Source organism: Aquarana catesbeiana, linkage group LG13 (assembly GCF_042186555.1).
Source record: "Aquarana catesbeiana isolate 2022-GZ linkage group LG13, ASM4218655v1, whole genome shotgun sequence".
Taxonomy (NCBI): domain Eukaryota; kingdom Metazoa; phylum Chordata; class Amphibia; order Anura; family Ranidae; genus Aquarana; species Aquarana catesbeiana.
This window is the reverse complement of record NC_133336.1, coordinates 126982511-127001968: the sequence shown is the minus strand read 5'-3', so window position 1 is coordinate 127001968 and position 19458 is coordinate 126982511. Positions and strand designations below refer to the sequence as shown.

The window sequence follows — 19458 nt, the reverse complement described above, 5'->3', positions numbered from 1 at the left end:
GGGGAAGAGGTGTAATGGGTAGAAAAAAAAAAAAAAAAAAGCTCAAAAGAGCTAAAACACCTGGAGAAGCAGCTGCTTTGAGCTGTGCATGAGGCCTTACTGCAGCCTACATGCCAACCTAACACACATCCTTGCCATCCTGGAATGTCCTGTCTGTGAAATGTGTTTCTCTTACACATGTGTAAGTTGAACTGGAAACAAACACATAGTGTTTTTTTTGGTTTTTGAAATTCTATAAATAATGTCTTGTGTTGTGAGTTGACTGAGGTACTGTACTGTTCTTGCTTCTCCTCATGCCTAAACATTGTGAACTTGCAATGTACATGTCATTGATGACATTGACATTATTTTTTATATAACATGTTCTGTGCAATTTGCGCTTTAACAGCTTTGTGACCAGCAAATAAACATGTTTTCTTTCATAATCTTTTGACTGCTTTTCAATTCCTCATATTATGGTGAAAATGTGTAATTTTTCATTATTTAAAAAAAAAAATTTAAAAAATGGTCACATGACCAAAATCAGGTATCGGTAATTGGTATCGGCGAGTACATGATGTCAAGTATCGGTACTCGTACTCGGTGTCAAAAAAGTAGCATTGGTGCATCCCTACCTGTAGTGAGAATATGTAGGCTGTCATTTCTGACCTCTCCTTCTGAAAATGCCAGCTGCCTGGCTGTCCTGATTCCATGGTTTGAATAATTATGAGCCACTGAAATAGTCAGCAGGACCCCTAAACAAACACTGACTTTAGTTGCTGCGTGATTGTTCCAGGCCAAGAATTCACAAGGTTTTTCAGTTATTGGTCAACCAACAAATTCAGAAGCTGAGAACAATGGAAAATCACAGTGCCACACAGCCTTTAGGAGAAAAACATCACAACCAGGTCCTGCGCCTACTGCACACTGCAGCCTCCATCTTTTCTATGGCTGGTCGGCACTCCTATAGATGGTTGGGAGCCACAATGTGTAACTACAATCCAAATGATTGAGCCGCTGCAAAAGTATGCGCTAGGAAGAGGATGCAGCTGAGATGTTTTTATTGAAAAGACGCAGTGGCAAGCAGGGAAGCATCGTGAAGAGTTTGGGATCGGGGATAAAGGCAAGTATGCCAGCTATGCATATATTGTATGCTGCATTCCTGATGTTTATTTTTAAAGGACTACTTCACTAAGAGTTAGAGAGAGAATCCCAGCACTAAATTTACAGATATAAAAATCGGAAAATAACACAAGCCTAAACTCACTATTTAGTATTACTTTACTTCAAAAATACTCATAGTTCAAGAGGACAATAACAGACAGCACATATAATTTTATAATAAATACTGAAGCTTTATTGACCTTCATATGGGGGAAGGGAGGGGTGCCATTAGTCATAGAACTGAATTAAAAATAAAACATTAGTAACAGCCTGTCTAAACAGTTGTTTACTTTACGTTGACTTCAAACAATCCAAAAAGGTGCATATCCTGGGAACTTATATCCCCATTCCAATGAAAACGCAATGCTGTACATGTCCTGGAATACAAAGTGGAAAGAATATGCTGGGCATGTCTTTTCACAAGTCAAGACCCTGCTCAGTCTGATCAAGGGCGGATCTGAATTCCTCCAGTTCAATTTGGAAAGCTTTCTGTTCCTCTAGAAACCGATTCCTGCGCTCTTCATCTTCCTCCCACTTTGCCTTGACAGTCTGCCGAAAGATTTCAGTTCAAGAGTAAGGCAAACAGTAAGTACTTAAAAAATTATAAATGTTTGTTGGTATCATATGTAGGTTACAAAAAAAAAAGAAAAAACAGGCGGAGGAGGAGAACAAGCCACAATGACAATTATGTGTGTTCACAAAACCCTCAAAGTTTCTTCTTACAGTTAGTTACTGGCTTTACTGGTCAATCTTCCCAGGACTTATTGACAAGCAGAAGAACAGTAAGACCAAAATATTACTTCGTATGGTGCACCATTTGGAACAGGAACTGAAGACCAATATTGCAGTATAGGGTGGCTTTATACGCACTAGATTACTGAATTATGCTTCAGCTATTTGATTAGACATTGCTGTTTAATGTGGCTGTAGTCAATGTTTTAGATAGCGTAAGAAAACGTTATGTCTGGTTACTGTTGGCATTTCAACATGGGGACATCTGCTCCAGCAACATCTGTCCAATAGGGAATTTGACTTCATGTTGGAGAATTCACCTTTGGGTCATTGACAATGATAGCTTGGACTGGGAAGGGGTTGAATTGCCCAGCTAAGGCCAAAAGGGGTACAGTTTCTTAGTGAGCAAAATGTCAATATTTCATATTTGTTGTAAACGGGCTTGCTTGCAGATAGATTTATGTGGAAAGGGCTGTAGAAAATTTACCTCCACCCTGCCCCACTGATCTTGACTATTTATGGTACTCCCAGAGATCTGTAAGTGAACTGCAAGTCCTGTCTGCCACCGTGGCAGACAAATTTGTAGTTCTCAATGGAATACAAGTGCGGCGATCACCACACCCATAGTCTATTGACACTTTCTCCAACTCTCCAATTGAAAGCCCATACAGAGGTGCAGGCAGGGAGCTGCAGGAAAAGTTTGTAGGAACCCGATATTGCACCAGCGATCCAGTGATTGCTGGTGCAATGCTTCAATGCTCCTGTGAAAAAATATGCATTTTTTTCCCCCTTTAAAAAAATATGTGCATTTATTCATTTTAGGGATGCACCGAAATTTCAGCCGCCAAGATATATCGGCCGAAAATGGCCTTTTCGGCAATTTGCCGAAGAGAATTCTTGCCAATAATGGTTGCCAAAATGGCGCATGGCCTGGGCCCCGCCCTTGGTGCCGCCCAGTACGGGGGTGTCGTTCTGGAGCGCCCCCGTCCAGTCCTCTCCTCTCTCTTCTCCCCTCCTTCCTCGATGAGGCGGCTGAAAGGCAGAAAGCCAAGAACAGTGCTCTATGGAGGAAAGCTGTCAGCACACGTCGATAAGGAGCGGCTTGTCGGTATGATCAGCGGGAGGAGCATTATCAGTGTGCAGCGCCACGGGGGTTAAGAGTGCAGGACTTGTTGTTTGACATGCTGTTAGAAACAGTGAGCCCGCTCGTCTTCACCGAGCGGGCTCACTGTTTCTAACAGCATGTCAAACAACAAGTCCTGCACTCTTAACCCCCGAGGCGCTGCACACTGACAATGCTCCTCCCGCTGATCATACTGACAAGCCGCTCCTTAAGGCATTGTGCTGACAGCTTTCCTCCATAGATAGAGCACTGTTCTTGGCTTTGGCTTCCTAACACTGCCCTGTCCTGATCCTGTCTGACATACTAAGGCAGGCTGCATGATGGGCACTGGTAAGCTGCTGGGCACTGGTGAGGCACAGGCAGGCTGCATGCTGGGCACTGGTAAGCTGCTTTGGCACTGGTGAGGCACAGGCAGGCTGCATGATGGGCACTGGTAGGCTGGCTGCAAATGATGGGCACTGGTAGGCTGCTGGGCACTGGCAGGCTGCATTTGATAGACACTGGTGAGGCTGCATTGATCTCCTTTACCACGTCTGCAGTCTCTGACCATCTCCTGTACCACGTCTGCAGTCTCTGACCATCTCCTGTATCATATCTGCTAGAGGTGCACCGCATGGAAATTTTGCTAATACTATTAGCAATGTATTATATAAAAATGTTTTTAAAACAGTCATTTTCGGTTTCGGTCAGTTTCAGTCAGGCTAGTGTATTTTTCCTTTTCGGTACCAAAAAACCCATTCGGTGCACCCCTAATTCATTTTTTTTCTTTTTTGATAAAAGGTGAACATGGCCTTTAACCACTTCAGCCCCGGAAGGATTTACCTCCTTCCTCACCAGAGCACTTTTTACAATTTGGCACTGCGTCACTTTAACTGCTAATTGCGCGGTCATGCAATGCTGTACCCAAACGAAATTTGCGTCATTTTCTTCCCACAAATAGAGCTTTCTTTTGATGGTATTTGATTACCTCTGCCATTTTTATTTTTTGCGCTATAAAAACGGAAAAAGACCGAAAATTTTGAAGAAAAATGATATTTTCTATTTTTTGTTATAAAAAAATCCAATAAACTCAATTTTAGTCATACATTTAGGCCAAAATGTATTCGGCCACATGTCTTTTGTAAAAAAAATGTCAATAAGTGTATATTTATTGGTTTGTGCAAACGTTATAGCGCCTACAAACTAGGGTACATTTTCTGGAATTTACACAGCCTTTAATTTATGACTGCCTATGTCATTTCTTGAGGTGCTAAAATAGCAGGGCAGTACAACCCCCCCCCCCCCCAAATGACCCCATTTTGGAAAGTAGACACCCCAAGGAAATTGCTGAGAGGCATGTTGAGCCCATTGAATATTAATTTTTTTGTCCCAAGTGATTGAATAATGAAAAAAAAAAAAAAAATTACAAAAAGTTGTCACTAAATGATATATTGCTCACACAGGCCATGGGCATATGTGGAATTGCACCCCAAAATACATTTAGCTGCTTCTTCCGAGTACGGGAATACCACATGTGTGGGACTTTTTGGGAGCCTAGCCGCGTACGGGGCTCTGAAAACCAATCACCGCCTTCAGGATTTCTAAGGGCGTAAATTTTTGATTTCACTCTTCACTGCCTATCACAGTTTTGGAGGCCATGGAATGCCCAGATGGCACAAACCCCCCCAAATGGCCCCTTTTGGAAAGTAGACACCCCAAGCTATTTGCTGAGAGGCATGGTGAGTATTTTGCAGCTCTCATTTGTTTTTGAAAATGAAGAAAGACAAGAAAAAAAACATTTTTTTTTTCTTTTTTCAATTTTCAAAACTTTGTGACAAAAAGTGAGGGGGGGGTTGTGCCACCTGGAAATTCCATGGCCTCCAAAACTGTGATAGGCAGTGAAGAGTGAAATCAAAAATTTACGCCCTTAGAAAGCCTGAAGGCGGTGCTTGGTTTTCGGGATCCCGCACGCGGCTAGGCTCCCAAAAAGTCTCTCACATGTGGTATCCCCCTACTCAGGAGAAGCAGCAGAATGTATTTTGGGGTGTAATGTCACATATTCCCATGGCATGTTTGAGCAATATATCATTTAGTGACAACTTTGTGCAAAAAAAAAAAAAAATTTGTCTTTTTCCCGCAACTTGTGTCACAATATAAAATATTCCATGGACTCGACATGCCTCTCAGAAAATAGCTTGGGGTGTCTACTTTCCAAAATGGGGTGATTTGAGGGGGGGGGGGGGGGGGGTGAACGGTCCTGGCATTTTATGCACAACATTTATCCCCTATGATAGCAATAGGTAGTGACAGGTACTCTTTTTTGAAAAAATTGGGGTCTCTCCTCTGCCCTCAAAGCATCTGACCACACCAAGATCGGTGTGATAAAATGCTTTCCCAATGGCGCTGTTTACATCCGGCGAAATCTAAGTCATGAAATGCTCGTAGCCTCCGGTTTCCTAGGCCATAGAGATGTTTGGATCCACTCTGGTCTCTGATCAGCTCTATGGTCAGCTGGCTGAATCACCGGCTGCATTCTCAGGTTCCCCGTTGGGACAGGAGAGCCAGAGAAAAACATGGAAGACGGGGGGGGGGGCGCATTCCCTCCCAATGCTTGTAAAAGCAGTCTAGCGGCTAATTAGCCACTAGGATTGCTTTTACATGAAAGCCGACCGCTGGCTGAAAAGAATGATACCAAGATGATACCAGGCATCATTCTGGTATAACCACTCAAAGTCCAGCAACATACCAGTACGTTGCTGGTCCTTGTTGGGCATATATTGTAATCTTTTTTTTTTTTCATGCAGCCTGTGGGCTAAACGAAAAAAAGAGATTGATCGGTGGGGATGCCCACCATTAGAATACCTCCCTTCATCCACCCACTTCGAATGATGGGCATATATGCACCGTTTATATATGCCAAAGCATGGGGGCATCCTCCCGCAAAAGGTAGGAGCAAATCGCTCCTCCACCCTTGCTGCCCCCATGCTTCGGCATATATCACCTCCACTGGAGTCACGGCTTTATATATCGTGGGAGCAAACGCTGTTGCTGTCAAGATAAATAAATCCACGCTGCAGCTGAATGGCGTACCTGAAGACAAAATTATAGTTAACAATAAAATACAGTAAACGGTAAAGTATAAAAAAAATGCATACCTGAAAAGCAAACATGATAAAACATAACAATAAAACATTGCAGAATAGAATACAGTAAAAAAAGAGCAGAACAATAGAGCAAGGATAGAGAGAGAGAGAACAATAAAACAACTATTTTTTTAAATTTTATATATTTTTTTGTTTTTTTTACACTTTTTTTTGTAACTGTAACTTTTGTAACTGTAACTCCAGGTTCCAATGCGATGGCATCTTGGGAGACCCTGTGAAAATGCGCCTAGACTGTGCAATGCTGTACGCTACACTAATACACAACTAGTGTATGGTAGCGTTCAAAACATTCACCAATGCAAAGACCAGGATTGTCAGGACAGGAGGGACAATAATAGCGGGTGTCACGCCTATATCCGCGCTTGCTGCAGACACATCTTTTTTGGGGGGGGTTCGTTGGGTAGGGGTACTCGGGAGGACAAAGAAAATGCCTCTCATGCAGCCGACTGCATTTGGTTGGGAATGTGAATGGGGGAAGTACGGGTGCTGCAGAAGTGGTGGGTTCCCAATTAGAATTGGCGAATGCAGCAGGAAGGGCACTATGGGCACGACGGGCCTGTGTTTGTCTTCTTCTTGGTGGCAGCGGGACACTACTTGTGCTTGCCACCTCACCAGCTTGAACTGCACTTATGGGACTCGCCACATCACCAAGTGTTACTGCAGTGCTGGTTTGACTACGATCGGGGTGTACTAGGCCGCTGGTGCTTGCCAGTTCACCAAAACGCTACCAAAAAAAACTGTTAGCGATCGCAGGGATCAGGCCTGACTCTGCGAACGCTGCAGTTATGCGTTTAGTGTTTTGTAAGTGACAGTGATTGATCGATCGATACTGCACTTGGGTGGGTTGGGCCGGGCAGAGGGGCAAAACGCAGGTGCTATCTGACCCTAAAACCTAAGTTATATCACATCCGGGCGATCAGGGGGCTAAACCTTTATTCGGTAATAAACGGCGGGTGCCCTGACACTATAAAAAATAAACTAACCAGCATCATCCATAACAGTTATAAGGTGATCACTGGTGAAAGGGTTAACTAGGGGGCAATCAAGGGGTTAAAACATTTATTAGATAGTATATGGGGGTCCCTGTCGCTATAAAACACTGACGGCGAACCTAAATATTTATCTCCCTAACTAGCGTCACCAGTGACACTAATACAGCGATCAGAAAAATGATCGCTTAGTGACACTGGCGATGGGGGGTGATCAAGGGGTTAAAACTTTATTAGGGGGGGTTAGGGGGGTACCCTAGAACTAAAGGGGGCTAACACTAACTGCCCTACCACACTAACTGTCACAAACTGACACCAATGCAGTAATCAGAAAAAAAACTGCTTGGTGTCAGTGTGACGGGGTGATTAGGGGGTGAAGGCGGGTGTAATGTGTGCCTGGCATGTTCTACGGTGTGTGTCTGTGTGTGTATGTGTTTGTGCACTCACTTGGATGTCTTCTCTCCTCGGCGCCGGAACGGAAAATACCGAGCCGAGGAGCAATGACATCACTTCCTCCGCTTCTGTTTACTATACAGAAGCCGAGGAAGCATTTCATTCGCCAGGAGCGATCGCGAGGGGGGAGCCACGAATGAGTGGCCTCCCCCTCACCTTTGATCGGCCCTGAAGAGAATCCGACCGCCGCAGGCACCGGGGGGGGGGGCTCGGACCACCCACCCGCGGGAAGGCAAGGACGTACCTGTAAGTCCTTTTGCCTGCCCGTGCCATTTTGCCGACGTACATCGTCGTGTGACGGTCAGCAACTGGTTAAAAAAAGCCGGCACATCCTTCCCTCAAATTATCATGCACAAGAGGCATTCTACAATATAATCTAGGCTCTTCCATTGCCTCCATCCTACCAAGTCCAAGTTTCATTTTGGAAAGAAAACATCTTCATATTTTCATTTTTTCTGCATCCAGTTGTAGCAAAGAATCTCGACTACTAAAGTATGTGATACAGAGATTTTCTCCACAACCTGTTCACTGCATTGACCAATTCATAGGAAATATTGTAACAAGCTAGTTACACCTGGAATTTTGATACTCCTTCGCATCTACTGTTAAACATATACCTGGACAAGTGCTTTCTGTTCTTTGGTCGTCAAACTAAATTGCTCAAGTTCCTTTAAAAGATTTTCTGTGGCAGTCTGAAAGGTAAAAAAAAAAAAAAGTTTACCATTTTACACACATTATTGTCCACCTTTTTAAGTGCCAAAAACCACTACAAAAAATATTTCCAAATTTGAGGAATCCCTTGGTATGTAGATAATTTACACCGGTGCTTTTCCATGAAAGCTCAAAGAAAGGGAATAATATGGGCAATATCTGTGAAACGTCTTGTCAAAGAGAAAGCAAAAAAAAATTTAAGGGAATAAAAATGCAAATACACTGTTGTGTGAAAAAAACGCATTTCAAAGAAACGGACAGAAATCGCTACCTACCCACCTATAGGTGCCGCCACCCAAAATGGGTGAACATCATACTCAAGGGGCAAATGGTTAGAATGCAGAGAAATTGTGCCCTGGATAGTGATTCCAATGAGCAAAGTAACATCTTAATCGAGCAATTTGTAAGGAAAGGCTATAAGAAACAGAAGTTAGTACAGGCAAGAGGTGGTTGAGGGCTCGTTCACACAATACTTGCATGAAAAATCAGGATTTCAGTTGCTGTGCAGAAAACAGGGCACACAGAGAACCAATGGGTATTTTTTTTTAGCCCTTGCAGAACGCGTCCAGAAAAACTGACGTCTCTGCACCATGGTGTGAACGAGGCCTGAAAGATAGGGTACTGGGTAAAACTTTGCAGAAATGTCTGAAAATTTACAGAAGGGCAAGGGCACTGAGGAATATGGGGGTTAAAAATGCCATTGATCCCCCCCCACTAAAACAGGCAACATTTTTACTAATGGCTTCCATCAATGCAAGAGATGTATTGCATGCAGGGCGATTAAAAATGCAGAATGTACTTTTGATCCAAACGTACCAACAGGTGATATGAGATTAAATTGGTTATTTCCTGTTGTAGTACCCATGGAATGCATATTAACAATATAAAAAGGGGATGCGACAAACATTTTAAGGAACAGCATAACAAAAAGATGCTAGAGAATTGATATTTTATGGAATTGATAAAACTGCAAGGTCATTGGAGAGGGCAAGATAGAAGAAAACAGGTATCACAGAAAAAAAAAAAATCTAATTTATACTTCGGACACATTAACACCATTTGGATTGAATATTGATATTGTTTATTACGAATTACTAGCCATTTAGAATAAGGGTACTAAGGAAATACTTTGGAGTTCAGGGTATGACATTTGTTTTTTTATTATTCTGAATATTTTAGTATTATGAATTGTTCTTTGCAAGTGATTAATTATCTGCACATATATTGGTTCATTATGGGAGATTACAATTCTTTTATTCATATGAACTGGTAAACTGTAGGAATTGGTTGCAATTGGAGGGATCGGTCTATGCAATATACCTAGTGGTATCCATACATGGTCATTGTGTTAGCGATTAGATTGTCGATCTGTCAGAGGAGTAGATAATATATAGTAGATAATCAAATGCCAAGGGGTATCCTGGTAGTGTGAGCCACAGGCTAAGGAGTATGTCAGCTGTGATTCAAATACAGAGGTCCATAGCAGTAAACAAAGGAGTAATCTAACTGGAATAGATATGTAGCTGGAACAGAACCTGGGAGTAAATAAATACCCTACAGGGTAAACAGAGGAGCCCCAATTTGCTTAAAAAGTAGCCTCAACTCCTGTAGGCCGTACTAGGATGGCCACAAGTTCCAGCAAGCGAAGTGAAACTGATTCAGGGAGTACACAGGAACCTCAACATCCTCCATCCATTCAGGTGGCATTTTTAAAAATATATATAAAAATGGCACTCACAAATAAGAATATACGTGCAAGGATGTAAATATAAATAGGTGTAAATTATGATAAACAAAACAAAGTCCAAATGAAGTGACCAAACATGTTTAAATCCACGGTGAAGAGGAACCACAAATGCTGAAAAGCTTTTCAGGTGCAGAAAACCACAAACGCTCCAAAGCTTTTCAGGTGCAAATCAACACCCCTTTATGTGTCCCCACTCACCAGATCCCGTTGACCACCAGCTTTGCAGTCTGGAGGTCACTTCAGGCTTAGTGATGGTATCCAAAAGGTGTTCAGGAGTGGTGATATACACGTCAGATCAAAAGGATTCTTAATGAAGGTTCTCAGCACCAGGCACCCAAAAAGATAAGAAAATGGAACGGATAGTGAAAGTACTGTTTAAAAGGATTTATTCCACAAGAGAATGGGTACTTACAAAATTTCAGGTTAAAACAGGCATGGAAAATGGGGTTGTGGATATGTCAGGACGCCGTTAGCGGTGTGCGTTCCACAGACCAGGAAATTACGTCAGTGCCGCCGGAAATGCGTCAACGTGTTTCGCCCTCCCACAGGGCATCAAAAAGGTCTGTGGGAGGGCAAAACACATTGACGCATTTCCGGCGGCACTGACTTCATTTCCGGCTCCGTGGAACGCATTTTCTGGTCTGTGGAACGCATGCCACAAGCGGCGTCCTGACACATCCACAACCCCATTTTACATGCCTGTTTTAACCTGAAATATTGTAAGTACCCATTCTCTTGTGGAATAAATCCTTTCACTATCAGTTCCATTTTCTTATCTTTTTGGGTGCCTGGTGCTGAGAACCTTCATTAAGAATCCTCTTGATCTGACGTGTATCTCACCACTCCTGAACACCTTTGGATACCATCACTAAGCCTGAAGCGACCCCCAGACTGCAAAGCTGGGGGTCAACAGGATCTGGTGAGTGGGGACACATAAGGGAGTGTTGATTTGCACCTGAAAAGCTTTGGAGCATTTGTGGTTTTCTGCACCTGAAAAGCTTTGCAGCATTTGTGGTTCCTCTTCACCGGGATTTAAACACTTTTGGTCACTTCATTTGGACTTCGTTTTGTTTATCATAATTTACACCTAGTTATATTTACATCCTTGCACGTATATTCTTATTTGTGAGCGCCATATTTATATATATATATTTTTACATTTTTCTAGTGATTAGCACTTTGTGTGGCAGCTGCTTTTGCTTTTTGTTTCACTGTTTTTTCACCATTAGCGCGAGTATATATTTTAGTATATATTTTTCACAGGTGGCATTTTTGTCCATTACTGCAGACGTGGCACCCTCCTGTCATATCTGCATCCACAGTACCCCCTTGTAAAGAGGTTTCTTTTTTTTCTATCTTGCCACTATAGAGGCTTTTCTTGTTCTCTCTATTTAAACTTATGTGTATAGAGACGCATTGGTAAAAAGAATGCAGAAGGTCCTGGTTTGGGAGTGGCCCTGAAAGGTGTAACCCCCTGGATAAAAATAAGCGCTTAATTACCTACCAGATCAAAAAAGATGCCCATGGTAATCTGGTGAGTTCTCTGGCGTGGAGGATCGGGGATGCTATTCACTGATAAGCACAGGAAGCAATAGAACAAATGGCATAATATTTATTGAGGAATTTTTGCACGGCAATGAGCACTTTTTTGAAATATTTTGCATGGACACCATTTAGGGATGGTCACTTTAATATGTTTAGTGTTGTATGACATTTATTGGTTAAAGAATGTTGCACATGTTAAGCGTTGTATATGAGATAACCAATATCACTTTGTAAGCGAACAGGGTCTGCTTTAGTAAATCAGCCCCACTATCATCAATGTTTGAAATGTAAAAAGTGTATTTTAAATAAAAAGCTATTCTGAAAAAAACACATGACAAAACACCCAATCATATCTTCTGTTATTTGTCGAGACTGTGCAAAGGCAAATAAAGTAAAAGGGAAAATTGAATGAATCTTGCCTTAATGAAATGTTATCTCCTCTGTTTAAACTAGAGGTCGACCGATATATCGGCCGAAATTTGGCTTTTTTTACTTAATCGGCATCAGCCGATTGTGCGGATAAAAAAAAGCCAATTATAACTTCAGCGGGACTTGCAAATGACTTCTGTAATAGAAGTCAATGCAAGTTTCCTGAAAGTTATCTGTGGAGAGGATTCTCTTCTCCCTGGGCAGCCTGCCAAGTCTGATAAGAAGATACATTGTATCTTTTCAGGTTCTTTTTTCAATGAGCTGAACTAGTGTGTAGAAGTTCTCAGTTTAACCATTTAAAGACTAAATCTTTTCTGACATTTGTTGCTTACAAGTAAAAATCCTGTATTTTCTGCTAGAAAATCACTTAGAACCCCCAAACATTATATATATACACTACCGTTCAAAAGTTTGGGGTCACCCAAACAATTTTGTGTTTTCCATGAAAAGTCACACTTATTCACCACCATACGTTGTGAAATGAATAGAAAATAGAGTCAAGACATTGACAAGGTTAGAAATAATGATTTGTATTTGAAACAACATTGTTTTTACATCACACTTTGCTTTCATCAAAGAATCCTCCTTTTGCAGCAATTACAGCATTGCACATCTTTGGCATCCGTCCACAACACTTTTTTCCAGTCTTCCTCTGTCCAATGTCTGTGTTCTTTTGCCCATCTTAATCTTTTTCTTTTATTGGCCAGTCTCAGATATGGCTTTTTCTTTGCCACTCTGCCCTGAAGCCCAAAATCCCGCAGCCGCCTCTTCACTGTAGATGTTGACACTGGTGTTTTGCGGGTACTATTTAATGAAGATGCCAGTTGGGGACCTGTGAGGCGTCTGTTTCTCAAACTAGAGACTCTAATGTGCTTATCTTCTTGCTTAGTTGTGCAACGCGGCCTCCCACTTCTTTTTCTACTCTGGTTAGAGCCTGTTTGTGCTGTCCTCTGAAGGGAGTAGTACACACCGTTGTAGGAAATCTTCAATTTCTTTGCAATTTCTCGCATGGAATAGCCTTCATTTCTAAGAACAAGAATAGACTGTCGAGTTTCAGATGAAAGTTCTCTTTTTCTGGCCATTTTGAGCGTTTAATTGACCCCACAAATATGATGCTCCAGAAACTCAATCTGCTCACAGGAAGGTCAGTTTTGTAGCTTCTGGAAGGAGCTAGACTGTTTTTAGATGTGTGAACATGATTGCACAAGGGTTTGCTAATCATCAATTAGCCTTCTGAGCCAATGAGCAAACACATTGTACCATTAGAACACTGGAGTGATAGTTGCTGGAAATGGGCCTCTATACACCTATGTAGATATTGCACCAAAAACTAGACATTTGCAGTTAGAATAGTCATTTACCACATTAGCAATGTATAGAGTATATTTGTTTAAAGTTAGGACTAGTTTAAAGTTAGCTTCATTTAAAAGTACAGTGCTTTTCCTTCAAAAATAAGGACATTTCAATGTGACCCCAAACTTTTGAACGGTAGTGTATATATATATATATATATATATATATTTTTTTTAGCAGAGACCCTAGGGAATAAAATAGCGGTTGTTGCAATATTTTATGTCACACGGTATTTTCGCAGCGGTCTTTCAAACGCAATTTTTTTAAAAAAAATACACTAATGAAATAAAAAAAAAAAAAAAAAAAAAGCAAGCAGTAAAGTTAGCCCATTTTTTTTCGTCCAAAAGTTTTGATTACCTGTTTTTGTGTATTTAATATTAAAGATATCGTTATTTTTTTTTAAAATCTAAATTATACATACAAGTGAACTGATTGGAGGTTTGTTTTGTTTAATAAATGTTTAAATGTAAAAAAATTTCTGTATTACTTAAGGCTACTTACACATTGGAGCGGGCATGCGTTGAAGGTAAAACGCTGTTAGTTTTAGCGGCGCTTTACCGTCATTTTAGTGGCGCTATTCGGCTGCTAGCGGGGCGCTTATAACCCAGCTAGCGGCTGAGGAAGGGGTTAAATGCGCCCCTGAAGCGCTGTTGCCGAAACGCTTTGCAGGCGCTTCGGCAGCAGTGCGCATTCATTTCAATGGGCAGGAGTGGTGGAGGAGCGGTATACAACGCTCCAAAGATGCCGCTTGCAGGACTTTTTTTAAACATCCTGCCAGCGCATCGCCTCAGTGTGAAAGCACTCGGGCTTTCACACTGAGACTGCAGGGGAGCCGTTTTACAGGCACTTTACAGGCGCTATTTTTAGCCCAAAAGCGCCTGAAAAACGCCCCAGTGTGAAAGGGGTCTAACTGTTAGATTTTATGAGATGAAGGGAAAAAAAAAAGAAAAAAAAAAAACGAAATCGGCCTAATATATCGGCCCAAAAAAAAATCGGCATCTTATATCGGCCACCACGATTTCTAAATATCGGCATCGGCCAGAGAAAAACCCATATCGGTCGACCTCTAGTTTAAACCTTTTAAAAAGCATAGTATTTATCATTTTAAAAGCACTCTAAAGCACTTTTGTTTAATGCTAGCATGAAGTTTTTATGGCAGAAATAAAAATCTGTTTACTTCTGGACATAAATGCTTATTCCCCGTCTGCTAGTACTTGTACAAGGGCCTGCATGCATCAGAGTTGCATCATGCCTGGATGGCCAATCAAGATGGTGGAAAGTTCAGGCAAGGAAAAGGACTAAAAGAAGTCAGTGGTACCGTAGGAGTAACGAGGGAGAACACAGATGCTGTACTGCTGAACAAAACCACACAGTGTCCGGCAAGTCTGCCAGAATGTGCAAATATGCCATGTGTAGCACTTACTCCCATTGGAGCCACAGGAAATTTGCCAAGGTTTTTCCCTCAGTGGATTGCAGCTCAGCCAGGCACATGATCTCAGCCACACTTTTCCTCAATAACCAGTCTTGGGGTGTTTTTATTTTTGGAGAACTTGGATAGGGTTGAGGGAATTGGGTGGGATACTCCAAAAACAAACTATGTACAGGTTGACAGCAGACTCGCTTCTGTAAAGCTGAATCAAAAGTCCTTGTATACAGCAAACTGTGGACTTGGCTTTGCAATAAAAGCAGTTAACAGCGCACACACACACACACACACTTCTTCCTTTAGGGCACTAAGAGCAGATTGCCTTTGCAGAGAACTAGATAGGCTAAGCTTTTTAGGACACCAGCAGATGTCCCCTTTAGGCAAACACACAGCTGACTTTCTAGCACACAAGGGGTGCCATCAGCCCAAACATCTAAGAACTCTCACAGAGTCTGTTTGCACAGAATGTCCAGGGACAGTTTGTTGCCTCCTTCCAACTTCCAAGTCACACCTTTCTGCAGTGATACCAGACTAATTCTTCAACAGACAGACCCTCAGTCAGCTCTCTGTAGCTTCAGCATTCAAGCCCTCAGGAAACCCACTCAAGGCCTCACATACAATAAGCACATGGCAGCGTTGACCTGGGGGGGGCAGCAGTTCTCCGGGCTAGAAGGATCCTCTGCAGGAAAAGACCCAGAAGCCCAGTGCCTCAGAGAATTTATACAGACTCCCAGCAGTCTTCAGGGCCCTGCTCCCTGGGATTCGCCAGGGCTGCATAAATATTCATACTGTCATCTGCACAGCTCCACACCTATGTTCCAGAAAATGCTTCACTCTGAAATGAAGATTGAGCCATCACTAGCAGCAGCTGAGAACACTGAACTGACCTAATTAATTTGCTGCACTGGCTACAGTGAGAACAACTGGGCAGCACAGTGGTGTAGTGGTTAGCACTCTCGCCTAGCAGTAAAAAGGGTTGCTTGTTCGAATCCCAACCACGACACTCCCTGCCTGGAGTTTGCATGTTCTCCCTGTGCCTGCGTGGGTTTCCTCCCACACTCCAAAGACATGCTGGTAGGTTAATTGGCTTCTGTTCAAAATTGGCCCTATTATATGAATGTGAGTTGGGGACCTTGGATTGTGGGCTCCTTGAGGGTAGGGACAGATGTATGTGCGGAGTGCTGCGTGAATTGGCGGCGCTATATGGGTACCTTAAATAAAAAAAATAAAAAAAATAGGGATGATTGTAGACACGCACCCACACTCACTCAGGTTGAACTGGATGGACTGGTGTCTTTATTCAACCTTACTAACTATGTAACTAAACTACCTAACACAATAATTACAGCCACACTGAATACAGTGAGCCAGCACTAAAACAAACTAATCCTAGCACCTATCTAGGGGTGCTACATATGCATACGTGCTAATTATGGTACTGGGGGCCTGGTTTTATAAAGTTCCACTTTAAAGACAAAATCTAAACAAAATTAATTTTATTATTTTCACTTAAAGACAAAATGTTTTATGGAAAAAAAAAGGGTGAAAATACTGAGCTAAACCCAAATAAACAAAAACAGAACAGCTGCTGACTAGGGATGAGCTGAACACCCCCCCCCCCCCCGGTTCGGTTCACACCAGACCCTGCGAACGGACCGAAAGTTCGCGCAAACTTTAGAACCCCATTAAAGTCTATGGGACTCGAACATTCGAAATCAAAAGTGCTAATTTTAAAAAGGCTAATATGCATGGTATTGTCCTAAAAAGGGTTTGGGGACCTGTATCAATGCAAAAAAAGTTTTAAAAATGGCCTTTTTTTGGGAGCAGTGATTTTAATGATTCTTAAAGTGAAAAAAAGTGAAATATTCCTTTAACCAATTCAATACCAGGCACTTAGACACCTTCCCGCCAATTTTCAGCTTTCAGCGCTGTTACAATTTGAATGACAATTGCGCGGTCATGCAACACTGTACCCAAACAAATTTTTTATCAATTTTTTTCACACAATTAAAGCTTTATTTTGGTGGTATTTGATCACCTTTGCGGTTTTTATTTTTTGCGCAACAAATAAAAAAAGGCCCGAAAATTTTGAAAAAAAAAAACAAGTTTTTCTTTGTTTCTGTTAAAATTTGTTGTAAATAAGTACGTTTTCTTCAATGACGGGCACTGATATGGCTGCACTGACGTGCACCGATGAGGTGGCACCAATGAGTTGGCACTGATGGCAACTGATAGGTGGCACTGATAGGTGGCACTGGTATGCGGCACTGATGGGCACTCATAGGTGGCACTGATGGGCACTTGTAGGTGGCATTGATTGGTACTTATGGGTGGCACTGATGAGCACCGATAGGTGGGCACTGACAGGTGGCACCGATGACACCGATCAGTGGCCCTGATAATACTGATTGGTGGCATTGCTGGGCACTACTGAAACATAATGGTGTCAATCAGTGCCCATTTGTGGGCACTGATTGGCACAGATTGGGCACGTGGATGGCCATGGGGTACATACCTGGCCATCCACATGTTGCCCCTTCCCTGGTGGTCCTAGTGGTGATCCCTGGTGGTCCAGTGTGGTGATCTGAGGGGGGGCTGCGCTGATAAACTAGCAGCTCAGACCCCCCCCTGTCAGGAGAGCCGCCAATTGGCTCTCCTCTACTCGCGTCTGTCAGACGCGAATGAGGAAAAGCAGATCAACGGCTCTTCCTATTGACATCGTGATCAGCCGTGATTGGAGGCTCTTTACCAAGATCGGTGGAGCGGTGTGTCAGGCTGACACACCGCTCCACCGATCACCGCGATGAGCGCCCCCGCGGGCGCGGCGGCATGTTATCCTGCTGGACGTCATAGGATGCCCAGTCAGGATAACTGAACCACCGCCCGGCCGTCATCTGCTATGGGCCGGGCGGGAAGTAGTTAAATATCGTACCCGGGGGGTGTCTATAGTATGCCTGTAAAGTGCCGCGTGTTTCGTGTTTAGAACAGTCCCTGCACAAAATGACATTTTTAAAGAAATAAAAGTCATTTAAAACTGCTTGCGGCTTTAATGTAATGTCGGGTCCCGGCAATATGGATGAAAATCAGTGAGACAAATGGCATGGGTACCCTGTACCCAGCCCCCCCCCCCCCAGTCCATTACTAGGCCCTTTGGGTCTTGTATGGGTATTAAGGGGAACCCCGCACCCAAATTAAAAAAAGGAAAGGCGTGGGGCCAGCAGGCCCTATATACTCTGAACAGCAACAGCAGTATACAGGCGGTGCAAACAAGACAGGGACTGTAGGTTTGTTGTTAAGTAGAATCTGTTTGTAATTTTGAACTGGTACATTTTTAAAGTGTAGCTCCAGCCAAAAAATCTATTTTTAAGCTTTTTGGAAAACATAGGGAAGGGTTATCACTCCTGTAACATTTGTTTTGCGGTCTGTGCACCTCTTCAGAAGATTTCATCTTACTTTCTGTCCCAATGACAAATGTTTTTTGAAAATTTTTTTTTTTTTTTTTTTTTTTTTAGTGAAACAAGGATTGGTGATAAAGCATCTGTGGAGAGGAGACACACTTTTCCCATATTAACTCTTACAGGAGAGAATTTCCCTTCCTAGGGGTAGATTTCATCTCACTTCCTGTTGTCTCCTTCCGTCTGCAAGTAGGAGTCGTTTGTAAGTTGGATGTTTGAAAGTAGGGGCCTGCCCTGTATACTCTGCAGAAATTGGGGCCTTAGGTGTTGGTGTTGCCACAACACTGTAAGCCCTCACAGTTACTCTTGGTGGGCGCAGGAAGGGGCCCTTCTGTGAAATATTAGATCAAGAATTGTAATTACATGCCATTGTTGAACAGGGGCAGAAAAATTGGGCCTGTGGTGGTGGTCGTGCTGGTGCCACAACACTAAGTCCTCACAGTTACTCTTGGTGGGTACTGGAACGGGCCCTGCTGTGAAATATGTCAAGAATTGTAATTACATGCACCTGTTGAACAGGAGCAGAAAAATTGGGCCTTTGGTGGTGGTGGTGTTGCCACAACACTGTAAGCCCTCAGTTAATTTTGGTGGGCGCAGGAATGGGCCCTGCTGTGAAATATTAGATTAAGAATTGTAATTACATGTTCCTGTTGAACAGGGGCAGAAAAATTGGGCCTTGGGCACTGGTGCTACAACACTGCAACCCCTCAGAGATACTCTAATTGGAGCGCAGGAATGAGCCCTGCTGCAAATTATTGCATAAAAAATTGTAATTACACACCCCTGTTAAACAGGGGCTGAAATATTGGGCCTTAGGCACTGGTGCCACAACACTGCAACCCTTTTACAGATACTCTACTTGAGCGCAGCAACAAACCCTCCTGCAAAATATTGCATCAAAAATTGTAATTACACGCCCGTTAAACAGGGGCTGAAAAATTGGGCCTTAGCCATTGGTGGCGGCGCCCAGAACCGAAAATGTTCTTACAAGCTATCAGCATGATCATTGAGCAGGAAAAGGATAATCACTCAGCATAACAGGATAGTCACTCAGCATCAGCATAGGCAGTCTTGAAGGGATCTGACATTTCAAAAAAAATTATTCGATTACATCAGCATCAGGTGTCTGGTAGCTGGTGGTGATCCAAGACTGATTTATTTTTATGAAGGTCAGTCGATCGACCGAGTCCAGCAGCACTGAATGTGCGT

The 19458-nt window shown here is 42.7% G+C and overlaps 1 protein-coding gene across 1 annotated transcript in view; it reads right to left on the bottom strand.

Moving 5' to 3' along the window:
- Nucleotides 1-1242: 1242 nt before the first annotated feature.
- Nucleotides 1243-19458, bottom strand: part of KNSTRN (kinetochore localized astrin (SPAG5) binding protein) — a 114589-nt gene continuing 96373 nt past the window's right edge. Inside the window, exons 8-9 of the mRNA XM_073610417.1 lie at nucleotides 8201-8275; nucleotides 1243-1692 (exon numbers count right to left, since the gene is read on the bottom strand). Of these exons, the coding sequence (XP_073466518.1) occupies nucleotides 1561-1692; nucleotides 8201-8275 (207 nt within the window). The 3' untranslated portion in view covers nucleotides 1243-1560. The remainder of the gene's footprint in view (nucleotides 1693-8200; nucleotides 8276-19458) is intronic.